The sequence below is a fragment of the Erythrolamprus reginae genome, chromosome 3, assembly GCF_031021105.1.
Source record: "Erythrolamprus reginae isolate rEryReg1 chromosome 3, rEryReg1.hap1, whole genome shotgun sequence".
Lineage (NCBI taxonomy): Eukaryota > Metazoa > Chordata > Lepidosauria > Squamata > Dipsadidae > Erythrolamprus > Erythrolamprus reginae.
The window spans coordinates 109,928,171-109,951,536 of NC_091952.1; the positions used below are offsets into that span (position 1 = coordinate 109,928,171).

The following is a 23,366-nucleotide window of genomic DNA, read 5'->3' on the forward strand; positions in this document are numbered from 1 at the left end:
ATCATGAGGATCATGTGACCACAACTGACAGTGGTTTTAGATTTATATGTGTATCTCTCTCTCTCTCTCTTTGTGATTTATATATACAAATATTTATATTTATACTATAAATATATAGTATTTATTTAGTTATATAGTATATATAATAGAAATTTGTACTGTAAATATATAGTATTTTTGTACATGCAGTATATAAATTTATATTTATATAAATTATATAAATATATATTATACTATATATTATACATTAAATTTATATATAAATTTATACTATCTTATACTATATATACATATTAGATTTTGTACACATACACACACACATATATATTATTTTTTGTCAATTTTTTGTTACACAAGGCAGTCTCCCTCCCTTTTCATTATCAGCAAAAATATGTGTAAAAATATATGTATAATAGAATATTATGTGTTCGCCCTAGCACAAGGACAAAAGCACCAGCCTGAAGATAACACAGGAAGAAACCATAATCAGGCTGAAGTTATTGGCTTCGTGCTGCCTTCCGTTCCCTGTCCTAATATTTCTCTTTTACTATTATCATGCATATAAATATTATTACAGTGGTACCTCTACTTAAGAACTTAATTCATTCCGTGACCAGGCTCTTAAGTAGAAAATATTTGTAAATAGAAGCAATTTTTCCCATAGGAAAAATCGATGTAGGAATCAATGTAAAAGCAAATAATGCTTTTGCAAACCCATTAGGAAAGAAATAAAAGCTCAGAATTTGGATGTGAGGAGGAGGAAGACAAAGAGGAGGAGGACAGTCACTGCTGAAGGATGAAGGTGAGGTGAATCAAAAAAATCCCAAATTTTAAGGCTTAAAAAAAAGAGAGGGACTCTGAGGTGGTGAGGAGGACCATGCACCTCCCATACACCCGGCGTGAGGCTGCCTGTGATACACTGCAGCAGAGAGAGAAACTCATGCGGGCGAGAGGGGGTAACCTCCCGCTCCTTTGACCAAAAGGTGGCTGCTGCTGCTTCTGCTACCAGCTTCCTCTTCCTTCCCAAGCTGAAGGGTTCCTCTCTCCTCTCGCTCACTTTGTAGCCAGCACCTTTCCTTCACTGTGGTGACTCCTCAGTTTAGCTGAATCTGAGTTGATCCGGCCGGGGCGAAGTGCCCCCTTTTGCCTTTCCGCACCCAGACGCTCTGGGAGGCAACCTCACGCAGGGTGTATGGGAGGCAGCGTGAGGGAGTCACCACAGCAAAGTGGTTTATTCCCTCTCCAAGCCGCCCCGAGAAAGGAACATACTCTGTTTGCTCTGGGCTACCCAGAGGGAAGGGAGCATTTCTTTTCTCTGGGCGCTCGCAGAGATTTATTCACTCTCCAAGCACCGAGAGAAAGGAAAAAGCTTTGTTCACTCTGGACTGCCATAGCCTCCTTAAACGCCACTGAAAGGCTCCTCTGGCAGCCTAGAAAACCTGGAGATGGACGGGATTAAAGGGGGAATGGCAGGAAACTGGCCAGACCCTCGTGCCGCCCTCAAATTTCCTGGGAATTTTTTTTGGGTTGGGTTCTTAAGTAGAAAATGGTTCTTGAGAAGAGGCAAAAAAATCTTGAACACCCGGTTCTTATCTAGAAAAGTTCTTAAGTAGAGGCGTTCTTAGGTAGAGGTACCACTGTATATCTTTGTATTCCACAAATATGTGCTTAACAAAGCAATTAAATAAATAATAAATAAATATATGTTTTCGTAGATTTTCACAGGCACAGGTATGAAAATCTTGGCATATTCCAGTTTCTTTCCGTGTAAGTTTCAGAGATTCCTGGTGACGTTTCGACGAGGTTCCACTCATCATCTTCAGGCTGGTGCTTTTTGCTTTGTGCTAGCCTGAACAAAGAATAAAACTCCCATGCTCATAAATAGAAAAGGTAGCAGTACTCTCTGCCAGCTAATCTACTTTTAAAAGTTTGAAAAGTTTTCTGATGTTCAATTTTTTAAAAATAAAACCAAAACACTTCATCAACCACAGCTGCAAAGGCAAGCAGCTCTCCACAAGTTTTCTGACTACAATTCCTGATATCCCCAGCTACAACAACAATTGGTACTAGGTTTTGGAAGGCTGATCTTGGCTGCAGCAGAAGTATTTCCTCTTGTTACTATGTGAGTGTTATAAAAGGTGGAACCTTCGAAAGCCATTCCTAACATCAAACTACAAATAATTTCAGTTTTGAAAAGAATGTTGATTCTGATAATATGAAGGCAGAACATGGAATATTGTGGCAATTCTTTAAAATAAGTGTTTTGCAATGCATGGGAGTGCAATGCATATTCATATAATCCATTCAAGTATTGTAGCTGTGCCTTTTTCCAAACTCATAGGGGTGTTTCTTCAATTGCTCACTTTTTCCTAGATCATGAGGCAATTGTACTAACCTAGAAAAATATATAATTACTTTAATGTTTTGCTTTTTGCACTTTCCCACATATGATGAAGCACATTTTTAAAAGGTTAATCATAATCCTACTAAAAAATATTGATTATTCCTCTGGATAACATACAGAACAAAATTATGACTCTACAGGAAAGCTAAAAACTACTTTAATTGACATGGCTATTGTTTCTTCTTCCTCTTCATATGTCAATAAATTAAGGAGGTATCTGAGCCACTTTCAAATATTATCTTATTGTTCTGGATTTAAAAAAAATGTTTCAGCCACCTTTGCTTAAATGCAGTTCCTGCATTTCTGTCTGGCTATCTTCTGTAACCTAACCTTACCCTCAATACTCTCATTTAACAATACTAACAATACTCAATACTAACTCTTTGCCAACAGGAAATAGGCAGAAATTCTTTGGAAAGAGGGAATCAGATTTCTGTTTTTGCTTTTGGTATGTAGAAATGACCTCTGGAAACATGTAGAGGTGAAGGGAAATGATGCTTTATTTTATTTTATTTTATTTATTTGTTTGTTTATTCAGACAATATACAAAATAGCAGGTATCTCCTCTCATAACAAACATAAACAAAGTAAATACAGATAAATGAGGCCAGTAGAACAAAGATGGTAGGCACGCTCGTGCGCTTATGCATGCCTCTTAAAGACCTCTTAAGAATGGGGTGAGATTGACAGTAAACTTTCAGAGTAATTAAGGTTAAAATTTTTGAGGGTTGGGGATGCTAAAGGACCTTATCCTGTATTATTGCTGTGCTATGGAATAGGTCAGCCCCACCTTTTCTGTTTTATTTCCAAAGAAGTTCTGCTTTAGCCAAGTCCTAATCAATAAATAATTGACTTTTATGAGACTTCTTTGTTAGCTTGCTTTATTTTGGAAACCACCTATTTTTATTGTTACTCTGAAAGTCAGCATATTAATCAAATCAAATGTCTTAGAATCTGTTGGATCAAAAGACTATATTAGTGGAACATTGGATTCAGGCAAAAAATCATGAATCAAGCCTGGAGTTGTTCTTTGCTTCTCAAATATTCAAAGTTACTTTTTTTTTTACAGTTTTATGGTTAAAAGGCTTTGAGCAAATTGGCTCCTGAGCTAAACATACAATTCCAGGCATTAGTAATTGCCATTTCATTTTTTCATAGGGTCTTAACAGATGGGCTGACATTACCCTGGGAAAATATAATAGAGATGTGAGTCAAGTTTACGAGGACCAGTTTGGTTTCGTGGTTAAATCTACCTGGATTAGAAGCCAGGGGATTGTGAATTCCATTTTGGGCCAGGCATGTACTCTTTCAGCCTTAGGAAGATGGTAGGGGAAAACCCCACTTCTGAAAATGGTGCCAAGAAGATTGCCTGGACTTGTTCCTGTAGTTATAAAGAGGTAGGTCACTTAATGAACCATAGAAACAACAGTTTCTTTAATAAAGAGGGCCTACAATGTGAGTAAATCCTGGCCAGACATTGCATTTAGAACAACTGCTCTTTGGTAGTTTATTTCCCTATGAGCAAGGTATATCCACAAACACACCCAACTAATTTGCTGAGACATTCTTTATAATTTGCTGTTCTGTGCTGCATGCTCTTTAATAAGAGCCACCCCCTGACAGCACAGGGTACTCACCTTTCCAGTCACAGCAGACTCATGAAAAAAAGAAAAGAATGCATCCCGCACTCAGCAACCAAGAAGGCAAAGTATTTTTAGTTTGCTGTTTAAAGCACCAATCCAGAGAGGAGTAAAACTGTTGTGAACTTTGCCAAAAGGTCAGAATTGTGTGACCAATAGAACCCTTTCTCTGACAGCTTCTGCTTTTTGTGGTTCTGTCTAGTGTTAAAACTTGAAAGATGGAGAAAAACAGGATTCCTTTAATCAACTGGTTTCTAATGCTGAAAGAAACCTAATAACAATGCCCCTGTTTGTTAAGATGAGATTAATGACTTAGAGAAGCCTGAGAGGTTGAAAGCAAACAAGGAAAAGCTAGTTGAGAAATTGGGGAAGTGTGTTTGTATATAATTTACATAATTCTCTGACCATTAACAAAAGAGAAAAAAATGCACCGAAGTTGAACGGAAGAAAAAAAAAGATTGGTTGCCTATGTTGCAACAGGATGAAGGGGGAGTGACCCATGAAGAAAAAGCTCAAAGTAGGATATTCTTTGGAACAGTCAGAAGAAGCAAAGAGTAAGAGAAGATTTGAGAGAAATCTAAAAAGTCTTGCTGTAACAGGGCAAAAGTGCCCTGTGCCCGGCTCTGGAATGACTTTCCATTTTCTGGGTTACACTGCTCTAGTCCTGTTATTGGCATGCTTTACTGCTGTGGCTGGTAAGTCAAAAGTTTAAATAGATATAACATTGATAATAAGGGGTGTGTGTGTGTGTGTGAAAAAAACAAAATTTAAACAGACAATATTTAAGCATAGATTTTTTTCCCCTTTTAATGGAATCCTAAGCATCTCAATGTAAAGGTGCATACCAGTTTTAGGTGATCTAGATTAATTTTAGAAAAATAGAAGATTGACGGCAGAAAAAGATCTCATGGTCCATCTAGTCTGCCCTTATACTATTTCTTGTATTTTATCTTGGGATGGATATATGTTTATCCCAGGCATGTTTAAATTCAGTTACTGTGGATTTACCAATCACATCTGCTGGAAGTTTATTCCAAGCATCTACTACTCTTTCAATAAAATAATATTTTCTTACGTTACTTCTAATCTTTCCCCCAACTAGAATTTTTTTTCTAGTTTTGATGTGAAATTATTAGAGTACCTTCAATCTGCTTTGATTTCAATAAATTTGTGTCTTGTAATCTTCACTTAGTATCAACATATAAAGTTTGCATTATCTTGTTAGATTTGCAGAATCTAAACATAATAACATAAACATAATAACAAATAATAACATAACAATAATAACAAAAGCAAAAGGTTCAGTAATTTGGACATTAATGTTTACATTATTTTTATCATTTTCTACCCTAGATTAATCACAAACAAATTTTTGAAGTGATTTTCATTGCCAGTAAAGGAAATTAATAATACAGTCAGATATAAGAAAATAACACCAATTTGTTCATGGCTATTTAGAAGTAAATCCCTTTGGCTCCAATGGACCTTATTTAGTATGTGTGCATAAAATTGCATCATATATACTAAGCTATAATTAAATTCAAAAGGCATTCTGGTAAGGCTGATTTATACTAAACGAGACAGAGTGTAGTCTTAAATTTAGCACCAGCTACAAATTGCAGTCATTGCTATTAAAAGAGATGGAGGAATTTTTCATGCAATTTTAGAACATTAATGAAATATTAAATTTAGCCAGATTGTTTCAGTGCATGCTTGCATACTTACTTGACAGTAAGTTCCACCAAAGTCTGTATGATTAATTTTGACTTGATGCATAAATTTTCTTGATGAAAATAGCACACAGTAGAATGCCCAAGAAAGTTGTTCTTATTGGGTTTTTTTTTAATTAAGTTGAAATCAATATTAATGTATTTCCTTGTTTGTGATTTATTTAGTCTTCTATCATATTATCACTGAGAGCAGTAATGAGGACAGAGTTTATATTAATTGCCTCACTGATGACTGAATGCTATTGGGAGATTATCTAAACTTCTACTGAGAAAATGACTATAGTATTAAATATTATTTTATTTTGTATTATACAGCTGCAGTTCTGTATTCATTCTAGTAAACTTTTAAAGGACATTGCATTGATATTTTTTCTATTTTTGCGATTTGTTTATACAGATGCAGTTATATTACAATAAAAAGTATAACATGCATTATTTTATTTCTCTACCTGCCCAGTATCAAATATTTATTTTATGACAAGCAGAATATTAACAGGGAACTTACAATATGTATTGGTCTTTTAAAAAGATAACATGACTTTTTAAAATGTATGCTCCTTCTACTGGATAGCAAATAACTTTTCCAAGAATTGCCACCTTTTCACGTCCTCTTGAAATATTTATTCTCAAATTTACATGTTTGTTTCATTAGAGTCAACATAGTTCTAAACTGTATCAGTTATTGTAATAATAGCAGAGGTAAAAAAACTGATTTCAAGAATTTATTATACAATGCTTCTGAAAATGGGCATCTGTAATTATTCCAAAATGAATGTATAAATTTCCACTCCTTTGGGTGGTTGTTGGGGAAGTAATAACAATCATAGTCACAGCTATAATGCCTGAGCAGTTTCTGCATTTGAGAGCTGCCAAGTAGAATTTCTAGCAGTGCTTATCAATTTTAGACATTACTGTATATCTGTTTCCATATATTTGTAACAAGAGGAGACTCAAATCTAGATTATAGATTCTCTTCATTATCTCTTCTTATTGAGATTAATACATCATTATTTCCCTTTTAGAACCAAAGGTTAAATTCAGCTATATTACTTGCATGAAATCAATAACATGCAAAATGGAGTGACTGTGGGTTTTGCCTCCCAAGGACAATTCCATCTGTCCGTCAGTTACCCTGGGGGGGGGATTATTGACCCCTCGGAGAGGGTCCGCAACTTGAGTGTCCTTCTCGATCCACAGCTAGCATTGGAACATCATATTTCAGCTGTGGCGAGGAGGGTGTTTGCACAGGTTCGCCTGGTGCACCAGTTGCGGCCCTATTTGGACAGGGAGCTCTCTACATGGGGCTACCTTTGAAAAGTGCTCAGAAACTTCAGCTCGTGCAGAATGCGGCCGCGAGAGGTATCGTGGCATTACTTAGTTTTGCCCACATCTCTCCAACACTCCATGGCTTGCATTGGCTGCCGATCAGTTTCCGGTTGCAATTCAAAGTGTTGGTAATAACCTATAAAGCCCTACGTGGCATCAGACCAGAATACTTCCAGAACCGTCTTCTTCCGAATGAATCCCAGCAGCCGATAAGGTCCTGCAGAGTTGACCTTCTCCAGGTCCCGTTGACTAAACAATGTCATCTGGCAGGCCCCAGGGGAAGAGCCTTCTCTGTGGTGGCCCCGGCCCTTTGAAATCAACTTCCCCCAGAGATCAGAACTGCACCCACCCTCCATGTCTTTTGTAAATTGCTTAAGACCCACCTGTATCACCCAGGCATGGGGGAATTGAGATAACTCCCCCAGGCTTATATAGTTTTATGTATGGTATGCTTGTGTTGTATGGTTTTAAATGACGTGTTTTTAGATGTTTTTTTAAATATTAGATTTGTTACATTGTCACATTGTTATTATTATTGTTGTGAGCTGCCCCGAGTCTGCGGAGAGGGGCAGCATACAAATCTAATAAATAATAATAATAATAATAATAATAATAATAATAATTATTATTATTATTATTATTATTATTACTGTATAAGTTAATAGAAATACATAAAACGGGAATGTTTTGAAACAAATTACTCTGTTTCAGTTCTCACAGGCTTACTTAGAAAATGCAATCTCTTGTTCTATAACTTAACAACCAGAGATATTTTTTTTAAAAAAAAATCAATATATATTCTATTCATTCATTCATTCATTTCTACTTCTATGCCACCCAATCCCGAAGGCCTCAGAAATTTGAAAATTCAACAACCAATGGCACAGTCTTTCTGCTCCTAGGCTATGTTTGATTTTTTAAATTATTATTTTTATTATTATTTTGCACATTCCCTGAGCTGGCCCATATTCAATTCCCATTTGGTTACTCATTGCTTTTTTCAGTCACAATCCATTCCAAAGCTATCACACAATGGGCAATCCTTGTTGTCTCGTCCTCAGTCTTGTTTCAGGTTGACACACTAAGGGGGTATCCTTCATAGATGGAAATTGCCTGCCAATCTATCACTCTTGAATTCCAAGCTGCAGGTTGGTATGCAATCAGGACACATGGGATTACCATACTTTGTTCCTTTCCTTTTGCTCTTAAGCAATCTTTTTGCCACTCTCTTAATTGGAATGTGTCCCTTTTCTCTTAAACTGCCTGGTTTATGAGTAATCTTTCATTTTAAAGCTCCTCCCCCCTTAATCTTGAGTAATCCATCAGTCTCACTTAAATTGCTGACTGCATTTTGTTAATGGGCCTGTAAGCAGGGATAATGGCTGAACTAATCATAATGCCACTTATAGACATCGTTTCCCACAAGAGAGCTGGAATGATCAGGTTACATGCAACTTTCAATTAAGATGACACATGTGAAAAGAATCATGAGGCCCTATGATAACCTCTGATTACTAAAATATTCAGAGTATATCCTATCAATGCAGATGTTAAAATTGTTGGGCAGTGTTGGGGTTTAGGGTTTAGTGACTGCCAATAGATTTCCTGATCTTCAGAGGCAAGGCAAGACCAGAGGCAGCTGAGAGGGGACTGACTGGGCTCTTGATTTGATAACTAGCTGTAATAACTTCTGACAGGTCTTTAGTTGAGCTGAGTTCTGATTAGTGCAGGTTGAGGAGAGCATTGAGATTCTTTAAAATTCTCTTTGCAAGCATGCTAGTAGTAGATGGGATATGGCTGCTTTAAGTGTTGAGGACAGGATTAATTCATGCATGCTGTATTTTAATAGGAAGGAATCCATTTATGTTCTATGAATGGATACAATGTTATAAGTAAGGTTCTAACAGTTATTAGTTGCTCATCAAATGCTCTTAAGGATAGTACAGAACCACTGCCGATCTGTGATTTTTTTGGTGGTCCACAAAAAAAATGCATTTTGTTATATTGCACTAAATACTATTTATATTTTAAAAATCATATTAGTGTTCTGCAGGATTTAAAATTATAAATTTAGGTCGGAAAGGTAGGCAACCTCTTATTTAGTGGTCATTCAAAATTATAACTATCTCTCTTAGAAGATAGTTACAACCAAGTTCTGGAGTTTAGATGGTGGATGCACATACACGCACACACATGCACACTTAGAGAGAGAGAAAGAGAGACAGAAAGAAATATGACTGTATTTTGGCACATGGCAACTGCTTGTAGTGTTGTGTGGTCATGTGAATTGATTCATGCTTTTTTGCCAATTTCTAGCCTTTTTATCTGGTTTCCAGAAAAATCCACCCATAGCAATAAATGGACTTGCTTTGACCTTAGTGTTCACTTTATGACCATTGTATTGGCTTAATATAGTATTGTCAAATCAGGTTGGTTATGTTGATATCTCAACTGTGATGACTTACAAGAGAATTTCCAGGCATTATTCAGTCATAAGTTGAGGACAACCTACACTAAAGGAGGAACGTATGATACTTTCAAGGATATGTGGGTTTTTTCATCTATATAGAGTTAAGGATTTCAAGTTGAATTAAAGTAATTTTTATGAACATTGGCAGTATTTTAAATAATACACATCTACTGGTAGGTTTTCTTAAAAAAGCATTATTTCTTCATTCAAAATATCTTTTAAAATGTTCTCATTGTGTGTGCAAAAAGAAAAAATGAGACAGAGAAGAAAAGAACATTTTGTGAAGTCAAAATGCCATTTAGCATAAACTAAGTTCAACATCATGGCTATGCAGTGAAGCAAATGAAATAAAATTTTATGAATTTAACAAGATCATATGCTGCAACGTCCTGCCTGTCGGTGACTACTTCAGCTTCAACCACAACAACACAAGAGCACACAACAGATTTAAACTTAATATTAACCGCTCCAAACTTGACAGTAAAAAATATGACTTCAGTAACCGAGTTGTCGAAGCGTGGAACTCATTACCGGACTCCATAGTGTCATCCCCAAACCCCCAACACTTTACCCTTAGATTATCTACGGTTGACCTATCCAGATTCCTAAGAGGTCAGTAAGGGGCGAGTACAAGTGCACTAGAGTGCCTTCCGTCCCCTGTCCTATTGCTCTCCTATATCTCCTATATACCTTTCCTCTATTCCTATATCTCTTCTTCTATTCTTTCATTGATATATTCTATTCCTATATCTTCTTTTCTATTATTTCTTAGATATATTTTACTATGAGTATCTCCTCTATAACCTTCATCATGTATTTTACTATGTGTATATTGATATATACCCACTAAAACCCTCATTGTGTATTGGACTTTTATATCCTTTCTTTATATATAATAACTCATGTCTATCCTCTTCAATATGTATTGTGCATTGGACAAAATAAATAAATAAAAATAAAAATAAATAAAAATTTTATGAATTTAACATTAAAAGATAATTCATTGAATATAGAGAGAGGGTTGGTATTCCTTTCTTCAAGGAACAAGATTCTATCATTACTGTGAAAAATACGCTTAAAAGTATCTGGTAAAAACCTTGAGGACTCATTAAAATTCCTTTGGGCTAGGCTGGGGCTGTAACATATGCAGAGGTATGGATATAAAAATAATTGAAGACAGCAACTATAACTAATACTCTTGCCATCCTATTTTCTCCACAACTGCCCTGTGAGATGGGTTACACATACTGTAGAGACAATGGCTGGTCCAAACTTACTTCGACGACTTTCGTTCCTAATGAAGTTTGGAACTCACAGTGTCCTGGTTTCTAGTCCAGCATCTTCATCACTATGCCAAACGGACTCGCTTGATCTTTCATCTTGATAAATTATTGAAATTGTTAAGGTAGATAAATGAAAATTAGCTCTCTTTTTATAGTAGTTTCAGAACAGACCTCTCAGTTTAATTTAATTTAATTTATTTGACTACTTTGCTGCCCAATCCCATAGGACTCGTAGTTCTACTGGGTATCATTTAACGTAGGGATGTCAAACTCATAGCCAGTGGGCTGGATGCATTACACGCTGGCCATCCCCACTCCTATTTTAGTGAAGGGGAGGAAAGTCATGATACATCACGTGACCACAATGTGACCCTGAAAATTTAACACTCCTGATTTAATATATATTTTCAAATAAACAATTTGGCTATTTGATACAGAACTATCATTTTTTTTAGCAGCCAAAACCTCACTCTCATTGAAACTGGTGCCATTTTTCTCCTTCCTTAGAACTGTTTTTTTGTGAGTTCCTATTTGGATCTGACTATTTGGACCACCAAGGGAGTAAAGTCAGTTTGGTGTAACATACTAAATATACTTAAAAAACTAACAGCAAAAAGGATCAGAAAATAGATTGTTTCTGGGTTTTAAGTAACCCACACTCTGTAAAAGATCTTGGAATACTCATATCAAATTACCTAAGTACCAAAGCCACTGCAACAACATCACCAAAAAGGCTTCAATAGTTGTTAATCTAATCCTACATAGTTTCTGCTCCAGTGATTTCACACTACTAACCAGAGCATACAAAACTTTCGCCAGACCAATCCTTGAATACCGCTCATCTGTCTAGAGTCCACACTGCTTTTTGGACATAAACACTCTAGGAAATGTCCAGAGATACTTTACTAGAAGAGCTCTCCACTCCTCCACTTACAATCTTAGGTTTAGAAGAATAGAACTACATTACCTTAAACACAACCTAAGTATAGCCCATACAAACATCTGCTACAATATCCTTCTTGTCAATGACTACTTCAGTTTCAACCACAACAACACACAAGCACACAACAGATCCAAACTTAAAGTAAACCACTCTAAACTAGACTGCAGGAAATAGGACTTTAGTAACTGAGTAGCTGATGCATGGAACTCACTACCAGACTCTGTTGTTTCATCACCTAACCCCCAAAACTTTACCCTTAGACTATCCACTGTTGACATCCCCTGATTCCTAAGAGGTCAGTAAGAGGCGTGCCTTCCGTCCCCTGTCCTAATGTTTCTCTTTTACTAATATCATGTATTACCGCATTTTTCAGTGTATAAGACACACCGGTGTATAAGACGCACCTAGATTTTAGAGGAGGAAAACAAGAAAAAAAGTATTCTGAACCAAATGGTAGAATAGAAATAGGAATAGAACAGAATAGAATAGAATAGAATTCTTTATTGGCCAAGTGTGATTGGACACACAAGAAATTAGTTTTGGTGCATATGCTCTCAGTGTGCATGAAAGAAAAAGATACATTTGTCAAGAATCATGTGGTACAACACTTAATGATTGTCATAGGGTCAAATAAGCAATGAAGAAACAATCAATATTAATAAAATTCTTAGGATACAAGCAACAAGTTGCAGTCATACAGTCTTAAGTGGGAGGAAATAGTTGATAGGAATGATGAGAAAAAACTAGTAGAAATAGAAGTGCAGACTTAGTAAAAAGTTTGACAGTGTTGAGGGAATTATTTGTTTAGTAGAGTGATGACTTTCGGGGGGAAACTGTTCTTGTGTCTAGTTGCCTTGGTGTGCAGTGTAATAGTAACCTTTGCAGCCACAAGGAAATGTCTCCCTTCCTTCCTTCTTTCCTTCTTTCCCTTCCTTCCTTCCTCCTTCCTTCCTCTCTCTTTCCCTTTTCTTTCTTTCTCTTCACTTATCTCTTTCTTTTCCCTCTCTCTCATTCTCTCCCTCCAGGTCTCTCTCAGTTCTGTGTACTTCTCCCTCTCACCCCCCCACTTTTTGCTCTTATTTGTTTCTCTCTATCCCCATTTTTGCTCTCATTTCTCTCACTTTCATTTCTGTTTTTCTCTCTCTTTCCTCTTCCTTTCCCTTGTTCTTCCTCTCCCCTTCTCTCTCTCATTTGTTTCCCTCTTCTCCCTCTTGCATTTTCTCTCTCTCTCAATCTTTCCCTCATTTCTCTCTCACTCTCCCTTTCATTTCTGTTTTTCTCTTCCCTCTCCCTTTCTTTTTCCTTCTCTCCCCGTTTCTCACTCATTTGTTTGTTCTTCCTCTCCCTCGTTCTTTCCCTCTGTCAGTTTCTCATTTTTCTCTTTCTCCTTTTCTCTCACATCCCTCCCCCTCTCACTTCCCCCCTCTCTTTCCCTCCATCTCTGTCTCTCCAGGGACGAGCAGCAGCCTATCCCACTTCTTCTAACTTCTCCAGTTTCACGCAGAACTGCACCATGTCCAGGTTTTACAGCCAGGCGAACAGGAATGCCTCTTCTGCACTCTGTGCTGTGATCTGTCTCTGGCCGGGCTCTGCAAGATGCGCCAAGGGGACGCCTTGCCTGGTTCTCTGCAGCTTAGGAGTGTTGTGAGGCTGCCCGGCAGTGCTTGGCGGGAGGCTGGTGGCTCAGCCCTGGGGATGACCCCGAAGGTGGGAGATTGGAGTGGGGGCTGATGGAGCCGAGCCCCCTCCCACTGGACAATCAGTACTGCACCGCGAGCCTCTTCTGTGGCTGGATGTGCCAAGGGGAATCTTCCTCGGAAGCAGCTCCCTCCGGGTGGCAGGAATGAGGGGAACATGCCCCTGAGTTAGCTGGTCCTAACGGAGACACTGGTGGCAGTGGTGGCAGCAGCAGTGTGGACGGGATGTTCCCAATGCTGCTGCACCTCGAAGTGAAGCTGCCACCACCACTGTCTCCACTAGGACAGGCTAACTCAGGGGAAGATGCTCTCCTTGTTCCTGCCACCCTTTGCGGCTGGGTGTGGAGTTGAGCTTCCAGGAATCACTCACAAGGAGGATTTCTCATCCAGCCGTAGAGAAGGCGCGTGGTGTGACACTGATGGTCCCACGGGAGGGGGCTCGGCTCCATCAGCCCCCACTCCAATCTCTCACCTTTGGGGGCATCCCCAGGGCTGAGTCGCTGACCTGCTGCCAAGGGCTGCCAGGCGACCTCGGCAATATTCAATGTATAAGACGCACCCAGATTTTGGCGCAGTTTTCTGAAGTGAAAAGGTGCGTCTTACCACCGAAAAATATGGTATATCTTTGTATACCACCAAAACCTACTTGATAAAACAAATAAAACAAACAAACAAATAAATAAATAAATAAGCGAATGAATGAATGAATAAATATTTTTCATGATAGAAAGGACTAATAAGAAATATTAGCAAAAGATTAGCCAAATCATTATTTCTCATATCAACAGAAGAAGAAGAAAAGATTTATAAACATTTATAAAGTTGATTATGATGAGCAGTCATTTGTATGTTACACCATAAATAGAAGCTCCAAGGACCACAGCTAAGTAATACTTTTGGTTCAAGCCACCTTTTGGAACATCAAGTATTCCAAGGTTAGATTGGACACAACCCTATTGGCTTTTAGGACTTCCCTAGAAATATGATTGTGCCTTTAGGCTTGGGAACCCCAAGAGCAGTGATGGCTAACCTTTTCCAGACCGAGTACCTAAAGCTTGTGTACACATGTGCAAATGTGTGCACAGGTGCCTAATCCCCCAAAATGCAATGTGTGCATAGCCCCCATGCATATACCCTGTCCCCGCATATGCACATATGCCACTCTCTGCCCTCCGCACATGTGCATGCAGTCCCCCACATGTGTACTGCCCCTGTGCATGTGCATGCAGCCCCCATTGCACCCTGCCCTTATGCATGGGCACATGCCCCTGCACATGGCCACATGCATACATTTGTGGCCCCTGAACACACACCACCCTCTGCACATGCGCAACAGAGACCTGATGATCAGCTGGTCAGTGGGAGTCTTGCATGCATGCGCAGCAGAGCTAAACTGGGGGGACAGCTCGTATGCTCACAGAGCGGTCTCTGCGTGCCATCTGTGGCACACATGCTATAGCTTCGCCATCATGGCCATAGAGATTTGCAGCATTGCAAAAGGTCTGCATTGCTCACAGATGCTGCTGGCTGGCCTTTTCTTGCATTTCATATTTCTGGTTAATTTGTTGGGTTTTTTACTTTTACGGTTTTAACTTGTTTGTTGCTCAAACTTCTGTATCTGAGATGGCTGTTACATCAACACTCCGCAGTCTGCATTGGTTGCCAATCAGTTTCCGGTCACAATTCAAAGTGTTAGTTATAGCATCAGACCAGAATATCTCTGAGACCGCCTTCTGCTGCACGAATCCCAGCGACCGGTTAGGTCCCATAGAGTTGGCCTTCTCCGGGTCCCGTCGACAAAACAATGTCGTCTGGTGAGACCCATGGGAAGAACCTTCTCTGTAACGGCCCCAACCCTCTGGAATCAACTCCCCCCCCCCGGAGATTAGGATTGCCCCCACACTCCTAGCCTTTCGCAAACTCCTTAAAATCCACCTCTGCCGTCAGGCATGGGGAAATTGATTCCCTTGGGCCGTTTCCGCTTTACGTATGTTTTGTATGAGATGTATGATTGTTTTTTATATTAAGGTTTTTAAATTGTTTTAACCATTGGATTTGTACTGTTTTGTTGTTGTGAACTGCTCCGTGTCTCCAGAGAGGGATAGCATACAAATCTAATAAATGTATGTATGTATGTATGTATGTATGTATGTATGTATGTATGTATGCATGTATGAATGAATGAATGAATGAATGAATTGATGAATGAATGAATGACTGAATGAGTGAAAATAAATAAATCAAATGATCCAATATAATACATAAAATATGAATTCTCTGGAACTTTTACCAAGGAAAGAAATAAGGAAGGCAAAACTCTGTTGATTATAGCCATCATCAAAGGTTCAAGTTCTTTAGACTGAATCATTTGTTAATAATTATAATCACTGACACAATTAATTTTGTAGGACTGAAGGAAGTGGTTGTTCCTCCAGTTATGGAAAGACAAAGATCATTAGTTCTTCTTACGCATCTTTCCTTTGGAAAGGCACAGAAGATGCTGGTTCAAAATTTGAAGGGTTTCTAAACCCTAATGCATATTATAGATGGACTCTTTTATGATGTCTTAGGTATTTGTGTATTTTTGAATTATATTACACTTTGAATAAACATTTTTACTGCAATGAAACTTGTAGTCATTCACTTTGAATGATCTCTTAGCATTTGGGATATTTGGCATTTTTTTTAAATATTTGGGATTTTAGATAGTTATTTAATTTTTAATTTAATTGGATCAATGCTATGGTAATTTACTGTTTTTTTATTTGTTGTAAGTTGCCCCGGGTTTTCCGAGAGGGACAGCATAGAAATCCAATAAATAAATAAATAAATGAATAAATAAATTTTAGTGTCTCTCTGGTCAATACGGCATATTTTGACTATGTAACAGCACCCCCTGGTGACTGAAATATTGCTTAAACTTATAGGCTACTTAAAAACATATCTCTACATAAGAATCTTTTCTCAGGGAAGGTCTACAGATTATTGCTGTGGTTTGGATAGGTAAATCACATGTAACAATTGTAAAGGGCAACATTTTATCTGTCTAAATTTCTCCCATTAAAACTGTAACATTTTTCTTGCAATATTCTACACGATCTGAGAAGTATAGTTCAGACGAAGTATACAGGATTGTTCATTACATTTTTAATCAATTAAATTTTTGCAATATGTAACTATGTGGTTAAAAAGTTGGGCATCAGAATGAAAATATTAGTCAAAATTTGAAATGAAACAATAATTGAGAATAGGAATATTTCATAGCAACGCATGATTTACCTGAAATACTGTCTGCTGCATGACATATTCTAGAGGTGTGATTCAATGTGCTGATGGAGGAATGTGATCAAACATTATTGCAGATGCCAATTAAAAAAAATAGATAATAGTAGTCAGCATCAGGTTAGAAACCAGAAAACCTTTGAGTTTGGCAAAAAGCTTTGGGCCAGTCACCCTTTCTCAACTCTGGGAAGGAGTCAAATAGAGGTACCAACCTCTACTTACGAACTTAATTTGTTCCATGATCAGGTTCTTAAGTAGAAACGTTCATAAGTAGAAGCAATTTTTCCCATAGGAATCAATGTAAAAGCAAATAATGCATGCAAACCCTAGCTGCCCCGTCTCCACTCGCCGCTTCTCCTCACTGCTCCTGTCTCCACTCCATTCACCTCAGCTTGTGGGAAGTTCCCTTTTGCCTCCCCCTTTGCCTCCCCCCTCTGGGATTCTCTTCGTGCTTGCTGGGGCAGTTGGGATTCCCCGCCCCCAGACTTCCGGCAAGCATGAAATGAAGAGAATCCCAGTGGGGGGAAGCAAAGGAGTATCCCAGCGGCCAGCCCAAGCACAAAATGAAGAGAATCCCAATGGGGGGGGAAGCAAAGGAGTATCCCAGCGGCCAGCCCAAGCACAAAATGAAGAGAATCCCAATGTGGGGAAGCAAAGGGGTATTTCATCAGCCGTCTGGCAAGCACAAAATGAAGAGAATCCCAGCAGGGGGAAGCAAAGGGGTTTACCAGCGAGGCAATGACAAGCGCTTCAGCCGGCAACGGAAGTCTGGAGGTGGAGCATCCCAGTGGCGCCGGCTCGGGTTCGTAAATAGAAAATTGTTCGTGAGTAAAGGCAAAAAAAATCTTAAACATGCAGTTCATATCTCGAAAAGTTTGTAAGTAGAGGCATTCGTAAGTAGAGATACCACTGCATATATATATATATATATATATACTATTGTAAATAATCTTCAAAGTCTAACTTCAATATTTGTTATTACAGCCAGGTGCTCCCACACCCATCACACTATGCACAACTACTGTAATGGCTGAAACCTTTTATACTGCCTTCTGTGACACTGATGCAGCCATGGCTTCTCTCACAACATGGCCAAAGCCTTGTTGTAAGAGAACAAGTCCTTCCTGGGCCTCCATTTATATTCCGCATGAAGCCTCTTTCATACTGGCATAGCATCTGAGGAAAAAATATCACAATCATTAATTAATAAATAATAATAATAATAATAATTTATTAGATTTGTATGCCGCCCCTCTCCGAAGACTCGGGGCGGCTCACAACAAGCGATAAAACAATATTGTACAGGCACAAATCTAATATTAAGAAAAAACTAAAAACCCTATCAATTTAAAAAACCAAACAACACATACATACCAAACATAAATTATAATAAGCCTGGGGGAAAGGTGTCTCAAATCCCCCATGCCTGGTGGTATAGATGGGTCTTAAGTAGTTTACGGAAGACAAGGAGGGTGGGAGCAGTTCTAATCTCCGGGGGGAGTTGATTCCAGAGGGCCGGGGCCGCCACAGAGAAGGCTCTTCCCCTGGGGCCCGCCAGACGACATTGGTTAGTCGACGGGACCCGGAGAAGGCCGACTCTGTGGGACCTTATCGGCCGCTGGGATTCGTGCGGTAGTAGGCGGTTCCGGAGGCATTCTGGTCCAATGCCATGTAGGGCTTTAAAGGTCATGACCAACACTTTGAATTGTGACCGGAAACTGATCGGCAGCCAATGCAGGCCACGGAGTGTTGTAGAAACGTGGGCGAATCTGGGAAGCCCCACGATGGCTCTCGCAGCTGCGTTCTGCACGATCTGAAGTTTCCGAACACTTTTCAAAGGTAGCCCCATGTAGAGAGCGTTGCAGTAATCGAACCTCGAGGTGATAAGGGCATGAGTGACTGTGAGTAACGACTCCCTGTCCAAATAGGGCCGCAACTGGTGCACCAGGCGAACCTGGGCAAACGCCCTCCTCGCCACAGCCGAAAGATGATGTTCCAATGTCAGCTGTGGGTCGAGGAGGACGCCCAAGTTGCGCACCCTCTCTGAGGGGGTCAGTAGTTCCCCCCCCCAGGGTAATGGATGGACAGATGGAATTGTCCTTGGGAGGCAACACCCACAGCCACTCCGTCTTGTCTGGATTGAGTTTGAGTTTGTTGACACCCATCCAGTCCCCAACAGCCTCCAGGCACCGGCACATCACTTCCACTGCTTCGCTGACTGGACATGGGGTGGAGATGTACAACTGGGTATCATCCGCATATTGATGATACCTCACCCCATGCCCTTGGATGATCTCACCCAGCGGTTTCATGTAGATATTAAATAGCAGGGGGGAGATGACCGACCCCTGAGGCACCCCACAAGGGAGAGACCTCGGAGTCGACCTCTGACTCCCCACTAACACCGACTGCGACCGACCGGAGAGGTAGGAGGAGAACCACTGGAGAACAGTGCCTCCCACTCCCAACCCCTCCAGTCGGCGCAGAAGGATACCATGGTCGATGGTATCAAAAGCTGCTGAGAGGTCAAGAAGCACCAGGACAGAGGACAAGCCCCTGTCCCGGGCCCGCCAGAGATCATCCATCAACGCGACCAAAGCAGTTTCCGTGCTGTAGCCGGGCCTGAAACCCGACTGTTGAGGCCCTAGATAATCGGCTTCTTCCAAGGACCGCTGGAGTTGGAGCGCCACCACCTTCTCAACAACCTTCCCCATAAAGGGAAGGTTGGAGACTGGACGGTAGTTATTAAGCACGGCTGGGTCCAGCGAGGGCTTCTTGAGGAGGGGGCGCACAAGTGCCTCCTTATAAGGAGCCGGGAAGGACCCCCTCCCCAAGGAGGCGGTGACAATCTCCTGGACCCAGCTCCGTGTCACCTCTCGACTGGCCGAAACCAACCAAGAGGGACACGGATCCAGTAAGCAGGTGGCAGAACTCACAGCTCCAATGGCCTTGTCCACTTCATCAGGTGTCACCAAGTCAAACTCCTCCCAGACAGATGGACAAAGACGTTTAGCCCCAGTCACCTCAACTGACTCATTGTCAGCCGATACTGCTATGCAATTGGAGTCGAGTTCAGCTCGGATCCGAGCGACTTTATCAGCCCTCAGGGTCCATTAGGCGTCTGGGGCGGAACCTCCTAATCGGTTCCGCCTCCCTGCGGGGGAGGATTGGAGCCAGGAAGTTAAGCCGCAGTAGAAAATGGTCTGACCATGACAAAGGCAATGCTTCTAAGCCCCTTAGTCTCAGACCACTATTCAATTGCTCCGAGAGGAATACCATATCGGGTGTGTGTCCACCCTCGTGAGTCGGACCCTGAACTACTTGAGTCAGGTCTATGGCTGTCATGGTGGCCATGAACTCCTGTGCTAATCCTGAGGAACCGCCGAGCGACGGCAGATTGAAGTCCCCCAGGACAATGAGTCCGGGGAACTCCACCGCCAGCCCGGCCACCTCTTCAAGCAGCACAGGCAGGGCTGTTGACACGCAGCTGGGAGGCAGGTACGTGAGTAACAAGCCCACCTGAACCCCTAAGTCCAACTTCACAAGGAGTGACTCACAACCCGCGATCTCAGGAGCAACGAGTCTACGCAGATGGAGGCTCTCCCTGGCTACAATAGCCACTCCTCCCCCCCTTCCCTGGGGTCGAGGCTGGTGCCATATCTGAAACCCGGCTGGACATATTTCCGAGAGAGGCACCCCTCCCTCTGGGCCCAGCCAGGTTTCAGTAACACATGCCAGATCGGCCTCCTCATCCAGGATCAGATCCCGGATGAGGAGAGCTTTATTCACGACCGATCTGGCATTGAGTAGCAGCAGCTTGAGCCCAGGGCCCGGATTACACTCGTCACCAGGGCTCCGGTTTGAGCTCACGGGACCGGAACAAGGGATCGCTATTAAGCAGCGATCTCTTTTTCCTCCAGAACGGCTAGCCCCGTGACTCCCGCCATATCTACCTCTCCCCAGCAGGACCGGAATATTCTGGCCCTCTGTCACACCAGAGAAAGATACCCCCGTCCCTCCTGTCTCTCTACCGCCAGGTAGGCTAAATTCTGCATTCATACTGACCCTATTGTTCCCATACATACCGTCCCACTCACCCCACCCGTTCATATTATAAAAATTGCAATTACCATTTACCTCATCCATACCCCACCCATCCTGCAAGTTAGTCCCACCATTCATTCGATTCATTTCATATATACCTTCCATCTGATCCCAGATATCCATCACTAAAATTACCCCCCAATAAATTAGTTAAAAAATGTATAAAAATTAAAAATAGTTAATTAATTAAAAAGGTTAACCAGTCAGTTATAAAATTAATCTGAGACAATTATATAGATAGAATCAATTAATATAAAACTAGTTCTTGAATAAATAGGTAAATTAAAATTCATCAGTCAATCAGCCAATCCAGAACAGGATGATAAAATGTCTTTAGTAAAATCCTTCATTAAGTCTGTTGTAATTATAGAGCCATCCACCAGGGGCGCAGTTCTTCAATGTAATGCAATAGGGAATACAGTACAGGAAATGAGAAATGGGAGCAGGGGGAGGAAGAGGGGGGGGGAGACGACAAAGCGACGATCTTAACATCTACCAACACCCTCAAAGTTCGACAATTCAGTTTCCACTGTTCACTCTCCCCCAGCTATATCCACTCTGTTCTTTTTAGTCCAATCTCAGCCAATGGCCTCAGCTCCACACGACAGCCCCCAACTCGCCTCAGTCTCCTTCCCTTGAACTCCAACGCCGCTCCCTTCATCCCCCCTCGGCACCAGCGACTAATTGTTAAGACAACCAGGAGATTGGTCTCTTTACACAATTGTAAAGGCCTAGACACAGAACCATGCCATTAAGGCCTCATGAGAATGCTGCCAAGGGTAGCTACTATGGCAGAAAAAGCTTGCCTTTGGTGCCCAACTAGAATTTCTTAACTGATGGTGTTGTAATCATAGGTTTATAGGCACTGAAATTTGGAATAAAATATTACTGGAGAGTGATGTTTTAAGCCTAATGGGTGCTGTATAAAACCTTAATTCTTCCTCTATTGAAAGGAAGCAAGAGTCCAGGCTGAGTAAGCAAGCTGCAGAATCCATGACCATGTTGGGAAATAATTAACTTGATATACAGCATGAAGAAAACCTATAGCTAACTTCCATATAAGGAAATATATGCCTTACTCTCATTCCTTTGCTAATCACACAATCCAGGAAAAGGCAAAGAATGTAGCTTCCATTAATTATCTATAAGGAAGTCATGAGAAGAAGCCTTATATGGTGCATGACTGAATGGTAGTTGGAGGATGGCTTAATGTATGTGGCGTTTGCGAATTGGTTATTCTGTACCACATGTCAGAAAAGGTGAAATACAATAAAAGGAGCGATCTTGATTTAACAGAGGTTGTCTCATCGAGAAAACTTTCTCTCTGTCGCTTCATTCTGATGTGGCAATTATGGCATGCTGTGCCTCCCTAGAGGTCGACCCACTGGGGGAGGGCTGCATGCCTTCAGATGGCTCCTAGAATATACTATCCCACCAGGCCTGATCAGATGAATAATGGTGACTAGGAAGAGATGTTCATCCAAATAACCCAGTTCCAAGCCATAAAGCACTTTAAAAATGATACCCAGCGCATTGAGTTGCACCTTGTAGCACACCAGTCACCATTGCAGTTCACAAAGTAGTGGTGTCATATGCACTGAGTAACCAACCAGGGGTGGGTTCTAACTTACCTCGCTGCCAGTAGGTTCCTCTCATGCTGTGTGGCATGCGCAGTGCTGGAATTTCTTTTTCAGAAAATAAGCCAAAAACAATATGGCAATGCATGCACAGTGCTGGAAACTCAGCTTCTGCATATGTGCAGTAGGAAAAAAAAACACCAGAAAAAAAATCCACCCCCCCCTCACCCCCCACTAAGATAATCAAAAAAATTTAAATAAGAGATGGCAGCAACCATGAAATGGCACCGACCGAACCTGTTCTATAATGTCATCATGACATCACCAGTGGATTGCTACCAGTTTGGGCAAACCGGTCTGAACTAGGAGGAACCCATCTCTGTAACCAACCCCATTTACCACCCAGGCTGCCTTATTTTGCACCAGCTGAAGTGCTTTCTCAAGAGGAGTCCCATGTGGAACACACTGCAGTAATCCAGATAGTAAACTACAAAAGCATGACTGGCAATGAGCAGATCCTCCTGGTCCAATAATATTCTCCCAGAAACCTATTTGTTTCCCACGTTGATAATATTTATTTATTTATTTTATTTATTTATTCGATTTTTATGCCGCCCTCCTCCTTAGACTCAGGGCGTCTTAAAACATGTTAACAATAGAACTTTTTAACAGAGATAGAAAATCCGGGTCCTCATTTTACCCACCTCGGAAGGATGGAAGGCTGATTCAACCTTGAGCCGGTGTTGAGATTTGAACTGCTGACCTACAGATCTACAGTCAGCTTTAGTGGCCTGCAGTACAGCACTCTAACTTCTGTGCCACTCCGCCTTATTCCAGAAGTGTTTAAAAACCTTTGAAACTAAACACATTTCTTTTGGTTTAGTTTTCTGCTTTTTAGGACAAACTGCCC

General features: G+C 40.7%; 1 protein-coding gene across 3 annotated transcripts in view; it reads left to right on the forward strand.

The window, feature by feature from the left end:
• The first annotated feature begins 4,487 nt into the window (after positions 1-4,487).
• CFH (complement factor H) overlaps positions 4,488-23,366 on the forward strand; it is a 127,992-nt gene continuing 109,113 nt past the window's right edge. The window contains exon 1 of one of the 3 annotated variants that reach the window (XM_070746351.1): positions 4,488-4,739. In XM_070746351.1, coding sequence (XP_070602452.1) covers positions 4,544-4,739 — 196 coding nt within the window. In that variant the 5' untranslated portion in view covers positions 4,488-4,543. The remainder of the gene's footprint in view (positions 4,740-23,366) is intronic. The other 2 variants (XM_070746350.1, XM_070746353.1) reach the window with 2 other exon arrangements.